Genomic DNA, 22,547 nt, shown 5'->3' with positions numbered 1-22,547 from the left:
TTTTACTGTGAGAGACACCACGAGTCTATGTCTGGCTTGATCTGTGGGTCTCTGGAGAGGGGTGTAGAGGGGACCGTGCCCATTCCTCCCCCAACGCCCCTACCCCGTGGCTTCGATGGGAGCCTGGAGGGCCAGCTTGCGGGGGTTGACGGTGACGGTCTTGGAGCAGTTGTGGGTCTTGTAGATGCCCACCAGACGGTCGGCCAGCTCGAACATGTTGTTCCTCAGGGAGATCACAATGAACTGAGCATTCTTTGTCCTCTCCTACAATAGGGAACAGAAAGACAAGTGAGCTCAGATGTGGAGATATCGAAGCAAGCCCAGCACAGTGGAACCTCATTACAAAGCCACTGGATATAACAAAACCCTCTCATAACAAGGTGATTTTGCAGGTCCAAGTCTTCGTACTTCTTTGTTATTGTACCTTGATATAGTGGGAAAACTGATAAAACTAGAAAAGCACTTGGAGAGCGCAGATCTCCCGTCAAGCAGCTCGCTTCTACCCATACATGCATGATGAAAATCCCCCAGTTTCCCAATATAGAAGCCTGTTGTTTATGTCATCAGCTTCCAGCTATGCGGCGCCTTGCCTGAGTAAAGCATGCGCGTTAGTGTGCGTATGCAACCCTCAAATATGTGCAACCCTCAAATATGTGCAGCTTGAACTCCCAAGTTCATTTACTCTATCTACCAAAAGATTTTTAAAAATCCTTTTAAAAATCAATAAAAATTTGCGGATCACTACCAAAATTTAATCATCTGTTCCTTGTGTCATCATCATTTTTCCTGTAAGTTTCATTCACGTCCATTCACAACTTTTTGAGTTATTTTGCAAACAGGCAAAAACAAACCAAAGGAGATGGAAACACAACCTCCTTCCTTTAATGGAGGTAACAAGAAAATAGTCCTAGTTTTTAGGTCCTCATTATGACAAAATTCCGCCGTATTACATTATGTCTTATGCCACATTATGAATCTCACTTGTACTGGGATGTCAGAAATTGGGTTATCATGTACCACCCAACAGTGATTTCATGATAAATTACAGTGGAAACTCGATATAACGAGATGGTCGGGACCGAGTCATTTTCCTCGTTATAGCCGATATCTCGTTATATCAGTAGGCATAAAAGAAGGCATAACATAAAGACATTAATTTGCACATGTGGGACTACCCATCATATTTCAATCAATACTGATAACTTGATATTATGTGTGAGGGAATAACTCACCTTTATGGGTAAGAAGATGTTTTTCGCCAAGAAATCCAATATCAAGAATGTGTTTCTTATTAATTGTAGATGTTTGAATTTGTAAATTTATATAGCTTGCGATTGTATCAAGATCGTCTGTGGATTGGTATGTGGTTATCGTATGGGTGCGTGTTGTGTGGAAAGCTTGAATATGGTCTGCACAATGCTGTGTGTGTATGTGACACATTCTGTACAGTATATGTACATTATGACTGCGTGTGTGTGAAGATGGGGAATTCCCTACGTAGGAGGCCAATCACAGCATCAGATTGCCTCACACCTGCTAAACGTCATGATGATGTCATGTATACATATGGCCGTCCCACCACATTTTCTGCATGTATCAGTGTGCGCGCACACACACACTTACACGTACAACATGCAGTGCTAACTGGAGTGCACTTAAGAAAATGATTATGTGTGTACAAGACAGTTTTTGGCGCATCAAGCTTTACAATCTCGGAAGATGATAGCACAGGCGAAGTAAAGCTTTACCGAAGGCATTTTGCTTTACCTCGCTAAAGCAGGTTTGATTGACTATGTTTTTCTTTATTTGGAAGTCATAAAATTTATCTCGTTATAGCAGTTATTTCGTTATAGCCGATCTCGCTATAAGAGTAGCCTTTTACATAGGCTTGTGTGGAAGGAAATTTGGGACCGAGAAAATTTCCTCGTTATAACCGATATCTCGTTATAGCAGTGTTCGTTATACCGAGTTTCCCCTGTATTAAGGAAACATGAAACTGTAATTCGAGAATTCTTATGAAGATGATGTAACACAGACCTTGCCATAGTCATGCATGACAGTGATCCATTTTTACGAAGGACACAAAAGCTACTTGTATAGAGAATATATTTTTCTTTAAGTGTATATGGCCTGACTTATCACAAGATATCACTTTTTTCCGTATGCACACCATATCATGGTGCAAAGGAGGACCTTGTGGTCTGTGAAAGAAAGCAGTGGTATATATCAGAGTAACAGTTTTGCAAGGCGCGCATGTTATGTCATCATTCAATGGTTTAACCATCTCCCCTCAACATCAACTTCTTAGAATACAGTAGTACTGTAAGTACCAACAAAGTGTGCAAGCTAATTTGTAAATGGAATGCATATACGCGTGAATCTTTCTGTGGAGGTGGGTGTATTTTTCTTTTCCAGTGAAAAAATTTTTATTGTAGGGACCCTTTTAAATGCTAGGAATTAACTACAGTGCACTCCCGTTATAGCGAACACGGTTATAACGAAATTCCGGTTACAACAAAATAAAATTGGGCCGCAAAATTACCAACTTCTTGTTTTGTATTTTTTATTAGTTCGGTTATAACAAAATTTTGATATAACGAAAGAAAACTGCCAGTACCGAGGACTTCGTTATAACAGGAGTCCACTGTATTGCGGATATCAAACAAACCTTGATGTAGTGGCCCACGATGGAGACGTTCTTGAAGTCGAGGGCGGCATCGATCTCGTCCATGACGTAGAGCGGGTTTGGCTTGAACTGGTGGAGGGCGAAGACCAGCGACAGTGAGCTGAGAGTCTTCTCACCACCAGAGAGATTGGCAATCACCTTCCAGGACTTCTTGGGAGGACGGACACTGCAGTGAAAAACGGAGAGAGAGTGTTTATACATTCCTTGAACCAGATTTCACTTGGATGGCTAATTTGTTTCAGAGAGCAAGTGTCTGTGAATTTGAACATTTTTCAATTGGCCTGTGACTCTTGCCTTTTGATCCTATGGCTCACATTTTTCTTCAATTAATCACTTACTGGAAATATCCAATCTTCATGACAACACTTCGAGCTATTTTTAAAATATGGGGAAATTAAGACCCCATGCATGGAAGCCACCTTTCTAGCACAGCCAGTGGCCATCAATTTTGTTTCTTGCTGCAGATATCAACCTGTGTGTAGTGGCCAACAGACCCATACGGAGCAATAGCCAAGAAGACAATTCTTTGTGTTTGTCTGCTTTGCAGCCATGAGGATATCCATGGCAAATAGGTAAGTGATCACCACCATTGCATTCACTCATCATTCAGGCATAACAATAAACTCATGAAAAGCTTGCTTGTTCTATGTATGCTAGTGTGCAGTAGGACATTCAATAACAGCATTGTTCAGTGCATGAAGAATGTGCATATGTACCTGCTATATATACATTTATAGATGTATGCAAGGATGACACATGTACATGCATGCAATGCACATGAAATGTTGAATAACCTGTCTATGATGGCCACCTGTTTGCAACAGCCACCCTTTTCTTCTTCATTTGGAGGGCACTATGGACAGGTTTGACGGTAAATGCAAACCTCTTCATCTAACAGTATGTACGGATGTGACACTCTTGTTTGGTGACCACTGGTCTGCCAGACGTACCTGAAGGCGATGCCCTCTGAGAAGGGGTCAAGACTGTCCAGTAGCTCCAGCTCAGCGTCTCCGCCCAGCGTGATCATCTGGTACATCTCCTTCAGGTAGTCGTTGATGGTGCTGAAGCCGCCCATGAACATGTCCAGCCGCTGCTTGCGTTTCTCTTCCAGCTGCCGCCGCTGCTCATTCCGCCGCTCTGTCAGCGCCTCATACTCGGACACACGCTGGAGGTAGTTCTCTTCCTGCACACATTTTATTTGAGTCGGGGCAGACAGAACTCCACGTGATTGGTCTCAAAATTTGCATCAGTGTTCAAAATCTGCATCAATCTTGGATGTACTCCTAGCAAACTGACAAATAACATTGTAAAGACATACATCTATGCCAACATTCAATGTTGTCTATTTTGAATATACAGGGTAACCCGTTATAACAAGCTGCTTGGGACCACTAAATTTCTTTGTTATATCAGGTATCTTGTTATATCGGGGGGGGGGGGGGGGGGGAGGGGGGGGGCATTTCATGAAGCATTTTGTCCAACAAAGTTGTTGAACAAACTTGCTCTCAGCCAATCAGATGCGAGGATTTCAGTACCTTGTAACAGTTTGTCAGAAAAACATCCGACCAAACTGCTTCATGAAATGCCCCCAGGGATAAAGACAAAAGAATATAAAAGGAATGGGACCAACAATATTACCTCATTATATCACATATCTTGCTATATCTGACCTTGTTATACTGAGATTCCACCGTAGAGCATTGTCATAAGCCATTTTCATCTCTCTTTTTTTCTTTTTTTTAAATATCTACAATGGTTCTTGGAAAGCTCTTAGGAACTGAGTCAAACCGGTTCCATTACGTCTGCACATTCCTAGCACAGCATCTCTGGCCAGCTAGTCCCCCAAACCTCCCAAAGAAAAGTTCACTCCAGCCTATTGCCCAGCCAGCCTCACCTTCTTCTTGTACTGCTCGATGGCCGCCAGGTTGGGGGTCATCTTGGCCAGCTGCTCCTCGCCCACGGTGATCTCGTACTGGACGTCCTCCGTGTTGACCGAGGCCAGATCCTCTGGGACATACTCCTGCAGTGTCTCTGGGTTCTCACGGTCCACTAGGTGCAGCTCCAGTTTGCCAAGCTGGAGACGGGGAGGAGGTTTCAGGGATGTATCAACTCATTTAATTCTCCAGTTTCACAATCCATGCATCAACAACAGAGAGATTACCCTGTACATATATTGAAGGTAGTAAGTTGTACTGCTACGACTTGAGTTCTCTTACTGTATTTTGACAACTGTTTCCAAGATGGCAGACGGCGTTAGTGAGTTTTGCGGAACGCAAGTCTACCAAATGAAGAATTATCTAGCAAACTCGCATGTGATAACTCACAAACCGCATTTCTGGATTTGTCTAGCCTAGCTAGCTAATATAATATGCGAATTGCCTCTTGCGTTCAATGCATATGGTGTAGATAAGAAATTTCGCGTGCATTTTAATTTCGCGAATCTTGGCGCTCGCGAAATTTGCGAAATTAAAATACACACGAACATTTCTCGTTTTACAGTATACCGGGTGTTGTCGACCCATCGCCCAGAAAGCAACGCGCTAAATGGACTGTCTCATTTGAACCAAATGACGGCGCATGGATATGCAAAATGCCAGAATTCTCGGTGCGATGCAATACAATAAGCCCTGGATATTGTTTCATTGTGCCTGAAAATAAATCCCACCTTCAATTCAACTGATCTTAGGAACAATTTTGGGATCAATCAGTCCTCAGAAGTTAGGAACTGTTTCACTGAGACATCTGGGAACATAATCTTGTGCCCACCTTGCCACATTCTAGAATACATCTTGAATGCCTATGTATACTTTCCAACTAGATCTGATCTGAATCTGTCCTAATTTTGAGTTTATTTTATGGTTTGATATTACCCTGTTGATTTGTTTTCAAAAAGCTGTGGTTTGAGCATGCTTCTTTTTTTTTCTTTTTTTTCTTTTTTTTTAACTCTGCGAACAATTCTGTCCCAGCACCTTGAATAGTGATAGATGAATCATTTAATCTAATTTAATTCAGAAGACATTTTATTACCTCTTTCTTCCAGTGCTTGATGCGTTGCTCATTTTCCTGGATTGTCTCATTGTAAGAATCCAACTCATGTTTGACCTCCAGCTGTTTGGCCTTGGTTGACGCCTCCTGCTGCTGTATACGCTCTAGCTCAGCTGCAGAAAATACATGTAGAGGAACCATTCAAGAGGTCAGTGGTCACGTCATCAATCAATTGGCCACGAAGACCACGAACAACTGACTTTACTTTCACAAAGTATGAAAATATGGGAATGTATTATCAATGATAATTGATTCAGGAGAGCTGATGCAGTCATTTAAAATCTATTAACCCGTTGAGGATGGACTAATTTTGCTATAACGTGCATTTCCCACAGACACCTGCCTGAGTATTCTCGAAAACTCATCTTCAACAGATTAAAGGTGATCTTGTGCAAAATTTCAATCTCATTTTAATGATTTTAGAAATGAACTAGAAATATATTATGATAATAACTGATGGTTGTTTGAGGTAATTATCAATTAAATATAGGTATTCAACTTCCTCTTCAGGATCACATTACACCAGTACAGCATAGTCATACCAGTCACTGATGCCAATAAATCTGATGAAGCACCACAACACAATTTCATTGATAATTCATGAAAAACTTTGATTTCCTGAAACTTTTGAAATAATATTCATAGCCCTTTTTACAATGACTAAGTGACTTTAAATGTAAAAGATATATTCGACCATCAAGTCCTGGGGAAATTTTCGCATCTCGTCTGGAGCGCTCTAAAAGTAGGAGCACTCCTGGGGGGTGTTTCATCAACGTTTGTCAGCACTGACAAGTTGTCAGCGCTGACAATTTCAGCAAAATCCTTGGTTTTGATTGGCTGAGATGCGCTGGTCACTGACTGTTACTATGGTGATTGTCAGCGCTGACAAACATTGATGAAACACCCCCCAGAACTTAGCCATAAGAGGGGCAACTTTAGAGCATTCCACGGCCTGACTGCTTGTTCACACCAGGTCCCCATTTCATAAAAAGTTGATACGACAGCACTTTTGCTGGAATGGCAATTGTAATGGTAACGATGAGAATCCAGCTTCCTGATTGGCTTCTGCTATTGGAAGTTGCCATTCCAGCAAGTGCTGGCCCAGGAGTGCTCCTGGAGCGCTCTATTGACCGATTCTGTGACGCGCTATGTGTACTTTTGGCATGGGCGCAGCCATAGTGGGTGTATCAGCCGACCCCCCCTCCGCACTCCCCCACCCCTCTCCCTACATTAGCACGCGCGCAGAATGAAAAACTGCTTTAGCCAATGGGCGTGTCGTACTGAGTGCGCGAATGCTTGCTAGTGCGCGAACCTTTGTTACCAGTGCGTGATAAACATGTTGCCCCGGGGTGGGGGAGAGCAGGGGGGGTCGGCTGATACACCCACTATGGCTGCGCCCTGTGCCGTAAAATGTCTGCTGCCCTCAACGAACCCGAATCGGTCAATATGACCTGTAAAAATGGGGTGTGAGAGGGATGGCAGCCTTGATGCTACTTGGACAGAGTGCTTCATTTCCTGCCTGGTGGTGGTTTACCTTTGCTCTTCTCCAGTGATTCCTCCATCTCCTTCATCTTCATCTCGGATTCCTTGAAGTCCTCCAGCACCTTGGTGGCCTCCTCCTCCAGCCGCTTGAACTCCTTCTCGATCTCTCCCACGTTCTCCGCATTCTCCTTCTCCTCCTTCTCCATGCTGGCGATGCTCTCCTCCGCCCGCTTGATGTTCCTGGCAACGGGGGAGCACAGCGTTGTTGCCATAGTGATTTGGGCAAGTTCAAATGTTTGTTAGAACACTACAGATAGCTGCAGTGTTAGTGGATTACACAATTGGAAACACATATCTCCTGACTGGGCAATATTTTTCCAATTTTGGCAGGTTTTAAAAGCACATTCATAAACATACAAACATAGACATAGGAAAGCACACACAAATAGACATCTAACAACACAAAACAAAACAAAACAAAGTAAAGCTACTATACTTCCATTGATCAATATCTTTTACACAAACCACTGAAGAGAAATGATTCTATAATAGCTCAAAGACTAACATACCACAGTCAAACCCTACATCAAACTCAAAATCATACTCATCACACTGTGTGAAAGCTGGAAAGGAAATATGTCATCCATCCACAAATGCAATAAAAGATTTTGGCTAACTGATTTGATTGTCATGTCTTACAAATTAGCAAGCTTGAGATCTGCAATGCGAACGCTAAGACAATGCTAATCAGGCAAAAATGGTATTCTGATCATGCACGAGACAGCTGTTTCTATTGTCCAACCTGGGAGGCTGCGTCGTCTTAATGTTCGTGCTGCAGATCTAAAGCTCTGTTGTGTTAACCCTAACTTACCTGGGGGGGGGGGGGGGGGGCATAATGGCCCCCCCTCGAAGTCAAAACAAATTGTGTTTTTTCAATAAATTCATATAAAGATTCATATTTTTAATTTTAATGGCTGAAATCAATTTATTTTAGTATAATTATGCCTCAAAAAATGTGTATGACAAATTCTGCTGAAAAAAATAACAAAAACAAAAGTTCGAAAAAACAAAGAAATACATTAAAAAATTGATAAAACAATAAAAAACATAAGAAATTGATTTTGATACTGAATTTTTTTTTTAACGCACAAATGTTTGGAATGTCACTAGGAATATTTACACCAAAAATCAGCATTCCATAAGCTTTTATTAGCCAAATACAGACGAAAATTAATTAATTTAAAATAGAAAATGCAAATTTTTTGAAAATTTAACTTAACGGTCTTGTAGATTACATCCGGCTTTATGTTCATGCGAAATTTTGCGGCGATCGCGTGGTCAACGGCCGAGATCTGAAGGGGGGGCCATAATGGCCCCCCCCCCCCCCCCCCCCGGAACTCAAGCTCGCTAAATAGCCCTGGGGGGTGTTTCATAAAGCTGTTCGTAAAGTTACGAACGACTTACGAACGACTGGTGATCAGTTTTTGTGCTGAATTATTGAAACTCTGATAAGTATAGCACATCAGAACTGATCACCAGTCGCTCGTAAGTTGTTCGTAACTTTACGAACAGCTTTATGAAACAGGGCCCAGGTAAGTTAGGGTTAATATAAACTAAGTGAATCACATCCAGAGACCAAAAGACTTTTTCTTTTTACATCCTCCGCCTGGCTTACTTCTTTGCCGTCTTGATGGCAACCTTCGCCTTAGTCATGCCGTTGCTGGCGGCGTCGATTTCTGAGGTGAGAGAATCCAGCTTGGCCTGCTGGGATTTCATCTTCTTGCTGCCGATCTCCATGATCTTGTTGTGGAGCTTCTTCACCTCCTCCTCGATGCGGGAGGCAACGTCAGCGATCTTCTGGTAGGCTAGACAGCAGTGGAGGAAAAGATGTAAAGGCTCACACATTGCTTTGCTCATTCTGATATACTGCAAAATCAGAAATTTTTGCGTGCATGAAACTTGTGCAAATTTCACAAGGAGTAAATATTCGTGAAAGTAAAATCAAGCTCGAAAGTTCTTGTCTACACAAAGCATTAAATGCCAGTGGCATTTCATAAAAGTTTCATGCCCCGAAAAAAGTAATCAGCTCCAATTCGTTAAAGTTTCATGTCGCAAACACTTCAGGTTTTACAGTAACAAGGACACAAATGTGAACATACTGTGAAGGTCTACTGCAGTGCCGTTGTGAGGCATCTGATGTGTATCACATATTTGAGTTGTCTAGATTCAAAATGCATACTCATCCTCATACAGAGCAGAACTTGCTACAGTTGTTGTGCAGTTGTACTGTGTGCATAATAACGCTTGAGCTATAATCTCAGACCATGTATAGTGTACTGCATTTTACAACACAAGGTACATGTATCAACAAAGTGCTAAGGTAGTACATACCTGGTTGAATACACTGTTTGCTTTACAATGTCTTAAGCCGAGATATATGTATCAAAAGAGGATGTGGAACAGCTTGAATTTCAGTCAGTCGCAAGACACATGAAAAAATGCACCCAATTCTCGCTATCGCCAATGACGTAAAAAGTACCCGGATGTGGCTTTTTCGTCAAAATTTAGTGCACTTGGTAGCAAGGTCACTTCCGGCGCGGGGCATAATTTGCACAACGCTAGCGTGCGCGTACGTGTACCTCACCTATAGCGCCGTGCCGACCACGGATACTAGTACAGTAGGCGGCTGTACTGCCCGAGTCAGCGAGTGGCCAGGCCTGTCATACTCGTACACTGTGGTCCCCGCCGGCGGCCGGCCTTGCATTAGCATGCACCACTGCACGCAGCGCATGTGGCCAATACATACCGGTACAGCGTACTGCTTGATCATGCGATCGATGTGCACATCACAGATCAGTCATCTCTGCATGCACTGAAAATATGCTGGAAAATATTCACCCACCTGGATATCGTCATGGAATGCCCATCTTTTTTTTTTGTTTGTTCTCTGTCAAAATGTCGCGAACACATTCAGGAACAACAGTGATCTCGAACTTATCCTGTCTCCGAAGCAACTTCTTCCAAGTAAGTACGTACAATGTACGTAGGCACTAGGCCTACTACCACTACTAGTAAGTCGCGCGTGCACGTACTGCACTGTGGAGTCACCCGCAAACTTCACCCACGCGGCCACGTCACGTCTCGCATGCCAGTAAGGGTCCTATTTCTGCAGATTTTTTTCATTTATTGTCGTGCGAACAACACATGGCAGCTTCGCAGCAACAACCAATAGTCGTATTAACAGCAATTTCTTAAGAATGGAGAAATTTCAAATCATATTAAAGCTGTAATTCAAGTCGAGAAAACCGGAAGTACACATAGAATACGGTCGGTTGTGTGTGTAAATAGCATTAGTCACGTATCACGCGCGTACGAACAGAAGAGACTTTGCTACCGGAATATCCCATAATGCACCGTAAATGACGCTTAAATCAACATCCGGGTACTTTTTACATCATTGGCGATAGCGAGAATTCTTTTACAATTTCATATGACATAATTTAATATTTGTCATGAGAATCATTTCACAAACTGATGATTTCAAAGAAGCTTCATAATCGACAATTTTATTCAAGCCAGAATGAATCCAGAGAGAAATGCTGAGAAGTGCAATTTTTTTCTTCTGAAAAAGCTCTACAAGATCTCCAAGTGTGGAATAGACTGTATGAAATTGTTGGACCCCCTTGTTTTTATTTTAAGAATGCAATGTATCATCAGTTACCAACGAATGACGCTTTCTGCTTATTGTTGGCAGCCATTCTGTATGGAAATTGATAAATAACGCATGCAATCATACTATAGATGTACATACAGTATATGTGTGATGACCATTGTTGAAACTGTACAAAACAACCATACTATGTAGTACCATATAAGTATATGTCATAACATTTGATGATATTGCTGTAAATTGATGGAACTGCAAAGCAATGCCATACAGAGAATGAAAAAATCAGATCAGATCAGACATCCAGCACTGGATGGCATTAGCACAAAGAGTGAAGAACGCTTCTCCTCACCTTTGTCCGCCTCTTTGGCCACCTTCTCAAGGGCGGAGAGATCCGTCTCCTGCTCAGCCTCCTTCAGCTCAGCCTCAAAGGTCCCAATCTGCTCCTTCAGGAGTCCCTCTTCTTCCGATTTCGCCTGATGCCAGAAAATACATTTTTGATTAGCGACCGTGACTTTATGGTTTAAAAAAAATCATCTTTTCTATTTCAGAAATTCTATATTTCCATTTTGAATCGGCTGAAAAGGGAAAAATTCCAATTCACTGTAGACCTTGTACACTTAAAATACAGTCAACCTCGCCGAAGTTGACCTTGCACAAGTCGAGAAATTGACCAGGTCAAGGAAAAATTCTACCTCAAATGGATTAACATGTGCTAATTCTAATGTGTAAGTTGAAATTAATGTAAGTGGAAGGACTTTCGGCAGTCCTGACCTGTAACAACAATTCTGACTACAGAGATTTCCATTTCAGTGAATTCTATCTGTCTTCTGATGAGACCATGAATTTGTTTTCTGAAATGTTTAATATAACATTTCAGGCTGCTTGGTTCAGTATGAAGGGCTGCACACTAATCCATTTTTGCTATAGTACTTGTCCGACCTGACAGGTCGGACCAGTACGTACCCAATTTTTCCATTTTTTATTGGTCCATTCATATTCCTGAAAAAGTTACTGGTATGACAGTGATTGTTATTGGTCTGGACGAGTGCCAGTGTAGAGCGGTGCAGTATGCAAACATAGAATTATGTGTCCTCTACGGTGGTGACTGGGTTAAGCAGTCCTGGAATCTCAAGAAAAGAGAGAAATACCTCAGCAACCATCAGACGATTTCGACAAGAGCAATCATTTCTTGCACATCCGTTGTAGAAAAGGAAGACAGCTTTAATACAGCAGTACCTTTTTGTCAGCACAATTAAGTACACAAAACACAAACACACATTACAGACACTGGTCACCCTCATTGAGGCCACCACGGCAACACTTCTGATAGACCTACACTAAAGTTTCTGCTCCACGCCTTGTAACGCGAAAAGATGAAATGCAAACGTATGAGCCCGTGATGAAACAATCAGTAAAGCACTTTGAGTTTCATGTGAATTTCATCATGAAAACTGCTATGAAGAAGCAAAATATTATCACCATCATCATTACCACGCATTCTACGGCACATTAACACAAAGACACAGACAGACACATACACACAGACACACGCATATAAACCCAAATCACATGCAAACATATCAGGTACACACATTAACACATACACGCACACACACACACACATACACAAACATACACACCCTGTTCATCCCAACAGAGACTGACCAGGTAGTTCTCCCAGGAGACATAAGCAGGGGCGGATCCAGGAATTCCGTAATGAGGGGGCGCGTTTACAAAATCAAATGGGGGTGCACGCACCCTCCCCCCCCCCATTTTTTCTTTTTATTTCTTTTGTTTCGACAAAAAAATAAAGGAGAGGAGGCGTGCGCCTGGTGCAGTCCTCCCTGGATCCACCACTGCCTAAGCCACCCACACACCCTTTCTCCCTGATCTCACCTTAATCCCCATCGTGTGCTTCTTGACAGCCAGCCTGGCCTCTCTCAGCCGCTTGCCCAGCTGGCTGACCTCCGCCTCCAGCGCGCGGAGGCGGTCACGTTGCTGGGTGGCGTCCGCCTGACACGCCTCCAGCTCCTTCTCCATGGCAGCCAGCTGCTGGGGGGTGACGTCGGACACAATGGTGCAGCCCATGCGCCCCTTGCTCACCTGTTTACCTCCTCCACTCATGGTACCTAGCATCACACAGGGAGGAATAATTACCAACAATAGCACTGATGATGGTGATAATGATCATGATAATCAACACATAGAAGAATACAACGAAAGAAAGCTGCTGGTCCCAGGGACTTTGTTATAATGGCAGTCACCTGCATATGCATGAACTTACCAGAGGATTCAATGAGTTCTCCACGTAGCGTGACCACACGATGGCGCTTTTGCCCCTGCAGAGCAATCTTTGTTGCCTGTTCCAGGTCCTTGGCCACCAGCGTGTTGCCGAGGCCATAGTAGAAGGCGATGCGGAATTTCTCTTCCTTCACTCGAACCAAGTCATAGAGGCGTGCTACATTGTCTGGTCTGTGAGTTTTGTGGGGGAATGAAAAAGAGCAAGGACATGTACATTGGAACATATGAATGTGTTTTCCTGACAGCATGAGTGTCCTTATTTTGTTTGATGATTTTAAAGGGAGCATACAGTTTTGGTTGAGACCTAACTTCAGGTTTCTAATATTTTTTGGTGGGATAATGAGAAACCTCTCATGAAATATGAAAAAGCATGTAATTCCAAGAGGGATTCAAGGTTTATTTGATGAAAATCGGTTTTAAAATGGCTGAGATATCCAAAAAAGAGCATTTCTAATAAAAAGCGGGACCCACCTTTTATTAGGATCGCTTTGTTTCACTTTGTTTTTGGATGTCTCAGCCATTCCAGAACCGATTTTCATCTAATAAACTTTGAATTCCTCTTAGAATGGTATGCTCTGTACTATTTCATAAGTGGTTTCTTGGTATCTCACAAAAAGTTAAAAGCCCAATTCTCATCTCCACCAATACTAAACAATCCCTTTAACCTGCTCTTTTTTTTTTTAAATCTTACCTTTATCCTTCCATCATGAGTACTTATAAAGGACAAGTTCACCTTCATAGACATAAGGATTGAGAGAATGTAGCAATATTAGTAGAACACATCATTGAAAGTTTGAGGAAAATCGGACAATCCGTTCGAAAGTTATGAATTTTTGAAGTTTTTGTGCAGTAACCGCTGGATGAGAAGACTACCGCAGTGTGTGAATAACTTAGATGTCACATGCGTACAACAATATAGGAAAATATAAAGAGAATTTCACAAAATTTCATCTTACGAAAAAAGTTCACATCCCCCCCGACTCGTTACCGACAAATGTTTTGGGTAATACTATTCCCCCTGCCTTTAGAAAGAGCCAAGTCAAGTGCTCTTTTATTATGTGAAAAAAGTGAAAATATGTTGAATTTTCTTTATATTTTCTTTATACTGTTGTACACATATGACTCACAAGCTGTAGTAGTCTCCTCATCCAGCGGTTCCAACACAAAAATTTTAAAAATTCATAACTTTTGCATCGATTGTCCAATTTTCCTCAAACTTTCGCTGATGTGTTCTACTAACATTGTTGCATTTTCTCAATCCTTATGTTTATGAAGGTGAACTTGTCCTTTAATGAGCATTTCATTCAATGGATTTGGTGCAATACGAATTGCAACTATCATTATCATTATAATCTTATGCCTTTGTGACCATACTGTTCTGTTTTGTTTTGTTTTGTTTTGCTTTGTTTTGTTTAGTTTTGTTTTCGTCTGATCAACACAAGTCTAAACTGTGGGTGCCTTCACATCATATTGTTTACTGTGAATTTGCATGTAAACAAACATACATACACACATACGTACGTACATACATGCATACATGCTGATGTACATACACACACACGTCTCAATTATACATATTAAACTTCTATAAAAGAACAGAAGAGAGATAACAAAAGCAGTAAAAGCAGTACTTACGTTGACATCTTGGAGAATGCACTCTTTTCTAAATGCTTGATCTGAAAGAAAAGGGAAATGCCAAAACAGTAATAATAGTAATAACAATATGAAAAGTTTAGATGGCACATATTACAAAATATTTCTAAGTACTCAATATACCACGAGACCTTCAAGTCTAGACTCAAAAAGCATCTATTTTATTTAATCAATACTTTTGCAGTTCATTGTATTGTCTCTGTATCATTTGTAGTACATGTAGTTTGTAACTATACTGTTAATATTGGAATAATTATTGTAAAGCGCAGAGACTTTATTGTACCATGCCCCATATAAGCAGAATGTATTATTATTATTATTGTTATTATTATAGACAATAACACCAACGAACATTGACAATTAACAAAAGAAACACTGGAGAAAGTGTTGCAGACTTTCTCTCTTTTTTTTCTCTCTCTTTTTTTAATTAGCACAAACAGTAAATAGAATTATGATACCACTTTGTAATTTTCTGAGTTACTAAAACAGAAAAAAAAATAACTTTTTCCCCCAAGCCTGAAACATTGTTATACCGAAGTACATTGAGGAAATGGCTTACTTTGTCAAGGCAAATGAAGGTAGCCACTCCGATGTTGTTCTGGCGCAGAAACTTGACACACTTTTCTCCAGTGTCAATGGTATCGACCACAATGTAGTCCAGGGCTCCACAAGCGGTTGAGATAGCCACATCATATTTGTCGTCAATGGCGCCGAGATCACCCTATGGAAGACAAGCATTCATCAACATGGGCTGCTATGAGACATAAAAGGAGGATTTACAAGATGTCAGTCCTATATTCTGATCATGATGTGATTTACCAATTACACCACAACCACTACCAACATACACAAGGAAGAATTGATCACCATCAGCATTATCATCATCATCATCATCATCATCTATCATCACCATCACCACTGTCATCATCACCATCATTATCATCACCAGCACCAGCACCTGCAACAACATCATCATTATCATGAACATCATTATCATCATCACCATTGTCACGATCATCACCATCAACATCACTAACACCATCACCCTTCTCACCTTCATCTTCATCAATATCATATTCATCACCAACGTCACCATCAGCATCATCCACATCATTGTCATTATCTTCATCATCATCACATTTACCAGACGGCCATGGATGCCTTCGATCTTCCCCAGCCTCTTCTGCTCCATGAGGGCTGAGATGAGGGTGCCCCGGTCCTTGGCCGACTGCATGGAGCTGCGGGCATCCTGGACCTTGACTGTCAGATCCTTGACCTGTAGCAGCCAGATGACAGAGACAGTCAGTGGCAGACATAATTACCTCCGTCAAGGAGGTTATGTTTTTGTCGATGGTTTGTTTGTTTGTTTGTTTGATTGTTTGTTTTTTGTTTGTTTGTTCGTTTGTTTGCCTGTTGCAAAATAACTCAAAAAGTTGTGATGGAATGTGAATGAAACTTACAGAATAAGTTGATAATGACACAAGGAACAGATGATTCAATTTTGGTAGTGATCCGGGAATTTGAATGAAATTTTGCAGGATTTTTTTTCTTTTTGGCAAACAGGGTCAATGAACTTGGGTGTTAAAGCTGCATGTGTTTGAGGTTTGCATTGGTGCACTAACGCGCCTGCTCTGAATCTGAATCTGTCCTAATTTTGGGTTCATTGTTTGGCTCAATATCATTCCCATGTTAGTGAAACAGGTGCACTTTTTTATGCCACAAGTCTATGTCTGTTACATACAAGAGCCTGCCATAAATGTGTGAGTATACTCTTCAGAGGTTCTGCACAATACAGAAAGACAATAAATTAGAAGAGGGACTTACCCCAGATGCTGCCTTGGCCTCCTTCTCTCGCACCTCCACCAGTTCCTTCTCTGATGCACTGAGCTTCGCCTCCATCTCAGGTATTTCCTTCTCCAGGGTCTTGATGGTGCTGCATGGACAATCACATCAGATCAGATCAGATCAGATCGGATTACATCAGTTCCAATGCAGTATATGCAATTGGTTCAACATCACAAGAAAGCAACACATTATGTATGTGTATCCCATCAAGTTGTTGTACTACATTCTTGCAATCTAAGACTTTCAACAAGAATGCCGGACCATTTTTTTTTTTTTTTTTTTTTTTTGGGGGGGGGGGTTGTTTTGTTGTTGTTGTTGTTGTTGTTTTTTGCTTCCTTAATTATTTTTGCTTATTTTGTTTTCTGTTTTTGGTCAGCAGATAGGTGAAAGTGAATTCCAGTATTCCACATGTTACCACATTTAAACAGATTACATACATTTCTTGTTGCATGAATCTGAAGCATTCTTTGCCATGTCTTCCAGACTCATCTAACATTGTCAGCACTACTGTAAAAGTGGAAATTTTCGAAGTGTTGAAATTTCGAGCATTTTGCGTAACCAAAAGCTAATAACTAACAAAAAGCGAATATTTTTGTGGCCATATGTTCCAGTAGTTGATGTCTTGATTCCACGAAATTAGAGACATGTGAAACTCTTCTTTCCCAGCCAAGGGTGAAAAATTGGTCGCGCGAAAATATCCACTTTTATAGTATATCAGATCAAAAAATGCTACTCTGTTGGTGGCAGATATAACTTCCATGATAAAGATCACCACTATCTTGCTGCTAAGCTATCCCTGTTTTTCCAGAGTAAAAAATACAAAAACAAAACGGTCAGATGTGCTCATGATAAGAAATCTACGAGCGATGAACTAAGTCAAAGAATGACTCTTTGGTTTCAGTTTGTTTGTTTACCTGCGCCACTCCACAACATTCTCTGCGATGGTCTTCAGGTTGGTGCGAGCCTTCTCCAGATTCGTTCTGGCGCCCTCTATCTTCTTCAGCTGGCGGCCCAGCTCGGAATCGGCCAGGGTCTTCTGGGACTTGGCCTCATTCAGCTCCTTCTGTAGGCCCATGAGTTCCGCCTCCTTGGCCTTGATTGACATTGGGTGAGAGGTCAAAGGTTGAGGTTGAGGGTTGAGGGTCAATGGTCATGGCAGGTCAAGGTCACTCTACTCCAGAAAGTATTGGAGTCATGCTGAGTGCAAGCAGTGATTGCAAGTAGCAAATGGGTGAGAAATTTGGGCTCTGTCATTTGTACGAAAAAGAAGTTACAACAGCTTGACTGTCTGGACACCTTTTTCTGTTGCTGTGTCTTAATAAATAGCAATTTCAATCAAATTACCGTGCCAGTTCAATAGTAAAGGCTCAAAAGACAGTCCTCCTTTATTGCAAAAGTTGGGGGCAAAAAAAGAATTTGGTCTGTCAAAGAAGCATACTCTTAGCAGTGTTTTCATTTGTGCTAACTTTGCAAGTGAGTTGATATTCACAAAATCAGTAAGTCGTACAAGTTTTGCCACCCATTAGATGAATGCACCGTATTTATTTTCAAATGTGGAAAATTCTGCTGGGTGTGCGTCTTTCTGATACTTCATCACATAGCAACATGACATCAATCTGAAGTTGGTATGCTGCCGCACCAACCTACGGCAATAACCCGACCGTAAGAGTCACTGTCGTAAGAGGAAAGAGTCACAAAAACAGTCACTGGTTGTCCCTGACTTTACCTCTTTTTCAGCCTGGATGCCCTGGGTTTCTGTCTTGAGGGACGCCATGATCTCACTCATCTTGGTCTCCTCTACCTTCAGCTTCTCCTCGAGGGCGCCCTTCTTCTTCTCCAGCTCTTCAATTTCTTTCTCGCTGTCCCCGGGCACTGCCAAGAGTGTCTCCAACTGCAGAGATAATTAAAACGATGACCAAGCACTCTGTCAAGAACGTCTATTGTCAAGCACGCAGCATAGCACATCAACTGTTTCCTTGTGTGTTTCAGTAAATTACAAGTCTATACACAGATCCCTCCCTTCTGATTTTATACATTCCTCTAACGCTGAAAGGGGCTGGAAGTATCACTTTTCAGATTCCAACAGTTTCGCATGATTGACAGCAATTTTAAACACTGGTATGTCTGTAATCTATGATCTACTATCTATATTCAAAGGACACATATTCACTTTAGGTTATATAACTTTCATCATAGAGGGTTTAAATAGCAAATGAGTACTTCAACACCAGAAATATTTGTGGCATGAACTTTCACAACCTGGAGCCAACAACCTTTTTTGTGGCATGAAATTTTTTGCGAATTGCCACTGGCATTCAGTGCATTGTGTACGTAAACACTTTCACGAATCTTGGCTCCTTGCAAAATTCATAAAAGTTTTGTGCAAGTTTCTGGTTTTATAGCAAATCAATGAAATCATTAATTCTGTTGGGACAGGAATTGTTGGAGTAAACACTGTATCTCATGTCTGTCAATAAGCACTTGCAACATCTACTTCGCATATGTGGGTGATACTAATGTTACTGTTACATGGAATCCTCAGAAACTCTGACAACCCATAACTCTCTTTTCTCTTTTTTTTTTTTAATGAAACTTGTACCATTCTGTTTCACCTGAGTTTATGCTATTCATTCAAGCTAACTTGGAGAAAGTGTGAAATTGTACTTTATTTAACCCTTACTGTACTTCATTTGCCAGTTGGTGCACACGCTGGAGTGTTTCTTTCAACCAACGGGTCTAGATGTCTGGAAATTAATTTTCACTGAATACAGCTTTTCATTAATCCCGATTGTATCATTGCAGCCCTTCTTTTGGACTGAGTCTGAGACACATTGCCAGGGTTCGAAATTGGCGATGGTCCGCTGGCCATTGGCCACCCAAAATCATGTCGGACTAGCTAAAAATCATAAAATTCTGAAGTAACTGGTCCGTCTGGCTAGCCAAAATATTGTTTCAGTGTCAAAATTGATTCTAAGTAGTCCGCCTGGCTAGTTAAAAGAAAAAGTTAAGTGCGACCCCTGATTGCTACACCAGAGTTTAGTGTGCAGGCTTGCTAATCTACAATTAGGTTAAGTTTGGATGGATCATTGAAAACTGATGACAGATCTTGGCAAGTTAAAAGGATGGTATAGTTTTGGTTGAGGTGGGGATTCAGATTTGAACTTTTTGCAAGATAATCAGAAACCACTTGAGAGCATACAATCCTAAAGCCCGCTGCACACTATACGACTCACAACTATATGACCTTAAGACCATGAGGCCCAGTCGTACAACTTGCCAATGCACACTGTACGACCTGACCTTACGAGTAGGCTTATGACTGTTCTGTCTTCAGTACATTTTTACCAATGAGTATAGTGTATGCAGTGCGCACGCATTTTACTGTATCCTGATTGGCTGAAAGCCCACGACTGGTCGTGGAAATTCAACATGTCAAATCTCTACAACTGGCGCTAAGACCCAGTCGTACGACTGGAAACTGGCAAGACTGTTGATGTCACACTTCCGGTCTTAAGGTCGTACGACCGGTCAGATTGTATAGCGTGCTGCTGGCTTGAGAGGACTTCAAAGTCTCTTGATTAAAATCTGTTTTGAAGCGACTGAGATATCCAAAAACAAAGTAAAACAAAGTGGTCCCAATACTAAAAGTAAAAGGTGGGGCCCACCTTTCATTAAGACCTCTTTCTAGCTCAGTCATTTCAAAACGAAATTTCAACAAATGAACTTTCAGAATTGTATGCTCTTTCATACTTCATATTAGTGAGTTATTATTATCTTGCAAAAAGTTAAAATCTAAATCCCCCATCTCAACCGGTACTATACCATCCCTTTAAGGTGGGTCTCAAATGGTTCTCCTCTAAGAGGCAAAGAAAAAAACCCTCACCTTGCTCTTTTCCTTCTGCAAATTCTTGACGAGTTTCTTCTGCTTCTCCCTTGTGTGCTTCAGGTCCTCACGGCATTTGACGTCCTGGCGCTCGAACTCGGCAAAGTCGGCCTTCTTTTGCTCAGCGCTTTCCGCCAGCTTCTCGTACTGACTGTACAGGGTGACCGTCAAGACACAGACGCAAGAGATTAGTGACATTTCGGAGGTGGAAATTATAGGCAAAACCAGAAAACTATCACTTTCTTTAGAAATGTATCAAAAATACCAAGTGTAAAAAGCATCTCCACACACACACACACAAAAACTGTTAAACAAACAGCAGCAATAGATTCGTGGTTGCTGAATAAGAAAGTCAAAGATGTCCAGACAACACATCAAAGACAAACTTTGGAATACATTACTCTGAATATCGCCTGAACACAAAAGTTGTGCAGATTTCTGTGTCATATCATGATCAGCATCAGTCTTGAATGTAAGGCTTTGGTATACCCTGCTGGACTTTTCATTCAGTAAGCCTTGTCTGCCTTGGACTATCTAACGTAACAATGTCGGAATTTCAGAGCCTGGGTATTTGTTCCATGTTCATCGTATCACTGCCAGCAACCAGGGGTAGCCTGGTGGTAGTGTCGCTGCCCAGTAAGCAGTAGGTGGCAGGTTTAATTCCAACTGGTTCCTTTTTCCCAACATGTTTGTTAAAACATTAGCAGTTACGATTACAATCTTTCAAGTACATTTGTACAGAGGGTGACAGCCGATCAAAAAATCCATCAAAGCACATCTCATCCCCCCCCCCCCCCCGCATAAATATTTTCTTACTTTTATCATCGTAGAACACAGATGACATGGCATTTTCCATTTCTTGAGGGCAGCGCATCCTGCGCAACCACAAGATTCCACTGGAAAGCATCAAATTTCAAACACGACTTGTGGTGTTGCACAACGTTCTGAACATACTTGGCATTTAGCAAACCATGATGACTGAGTGGATATTTTCATGCGAGTAAGTTTTCACCTTGGCTGGGTAAGTTGAATTTCGCGTGTTTTTAATTCTGCGGAATCTGAACATTAATTACTGGAACATATGGCATGTAAAAATATTCACACGTTTTTATTCTCATGCTAGCTTCTGGCTGCATGAAAATGTCCACTTTTACAGGATGGGATACTTTACCTGCAGAGTTTCTTGTGTTCTTTGTTCTTAGCCTTGGTTTCAGCCACTAGGGTCTTTAATCCCTCCTCCATTTCCTTCATCCCATCCTGGATGGAGGTTCTCTTCTCCTCCGCCTTTGCTCTGTTCTCACTGCACTCCGCTCTGGTAGCCAAAAAAAAAAAAAGGATTATTTGTTTCATAGTTTTTCCATGCACACAGCAAATACAAGGTAATAATGACAAAAAGATCTTTCAAAAATTATGGCAGTTTTGATTCATAGATTTCTTAAGGAAAAAAAATGTGATGCATACGTTTGTCAACTCAACATGTCAAAAAAATAATGCTTTGCTTGAACTTCTAAAAACAGACAATTCAGTAATTCAGATAAAATAATATATGTGCACATGAAATTGGACACAATGAAAAAAAGAATGGAAGTTGTCAAAACCATTAGTGAATACATTTGGTCATTATGTGAAGTTTCTCATAACACAAATGTTTAACTGATGTTGACATAGCAACTGTAAAATTAAAAAAAAAAAATAATAATAATAATGAATAATAACTACATGATACATCCCACTTACTAGTGTGTCACATATCATTATCAGCATAAAACAAAATCAGATTGTTTTGGGGTGAAACATAACCTGCAGGACTGAACAAGACTACTGGGTGACAATCTTCACAGAAAATCAGGAAGTCAGTGACATTACATATTTGAAAGTGGTTTAAGGATACACAAATTTCACTAATGAATTAATATTCACAAAACTAAATACACATCAAACTAATGCTCATAAAGCATGTAATGAGATGTACGATCACAGTC

General features: G+C 41.1%; 1 protein-coding gene across 1 annotated transcript in view; it reads right to left on the bottom strand.

Moving 5' to 3' along the window:
- LOC139725525 (structural maintenance of chromosomes protein 4-like) overlaps nt 1-22,547 on the bottom strand; it is a 32,801-nt gene continuing 10,254 nt past the window's right edge. The window contains exons 7-24 of the mRNA XM_071636608.1: nt 21,737-21,877; nt 20,566-20,716; nt 18,409-18,573; nt 17,597-17,775; nt 16,662-16,770; nt 15,982-16,113; nt 15,397-15,558; nt 14,820-14,860; nt 13,168-13,355; nt 12,780-13,012; nt 11,233-11,356; nt 8,889-9,078; nt 7,266-7,453; nt 5,714-5,844; nt 4,581-4,760; nt 3,637-3,869; nt 2,669-2,852; nt 1-264 (exon numbers count right to left, since the gene is read on the bottom strand). Of these exons, the coding sequence (XP_071492709.1) occupies nt 100-264; nt 2,669-2,852; nt 3,637-3,869; nt 4,581-4,760; nt 5,714-5,844; nt 7,266-7,453; nt 8,889-9,078; nt 11,233-11,356; nt 12,780-13,012; nt 13,168-13,355; nt 14,820-14,860; nt 15,397-15,558; nt 15,982-16,113; nt 16,662-16,770; nt 17,597-17,775; nt 18,409-18,573; nt 20,566-20,716; nt 21,737-21,877 (2,896 nt within the window). The 3' untranslated portion in view covers nt 1-99. The remainder of the gene's footprint in view (nt 265-2,668; nt 2,853-3,636; nt 3,870-4,580; nt 4,761-5,713; nt 5,845-7,265; nt 7,454-8,888; nt 9,079-11,232; nt 11,357-12,779; nt 13,013-13,167; nt 13,356-14,819; nt 14,861-15,396; nt 15,559-15,981; nt 16,114-16,661; nt 16,771-17,596; nt 17,776-18,408; nt 18,574-20,565; nt 20,717-21,736; nt 21,878-22,547) is intronic.

Source organism: Diadema antillarum, unplaced genomic scaffold, assembly GCF_040938485.1.
Source record: "Diadema antillarum isolate AM-2024a unplaced genomic scaffold, OU_Dant_1.0 seq00000049_RagTag, whole genome shotgun sequence".
NCBI classification, from domain to species: domain Eukaryota; kingdom Metazoa; phylum Echinodermata; class Echinoidea; order Diadematoida; family Diadematidae; genus Diadema; species Diadema antillarum.
The sequence above is the reverse complement of the archived record's forward strand: the minus strand, read 5'-3'. Positions and strand labels throughout refer to the sequence as shown.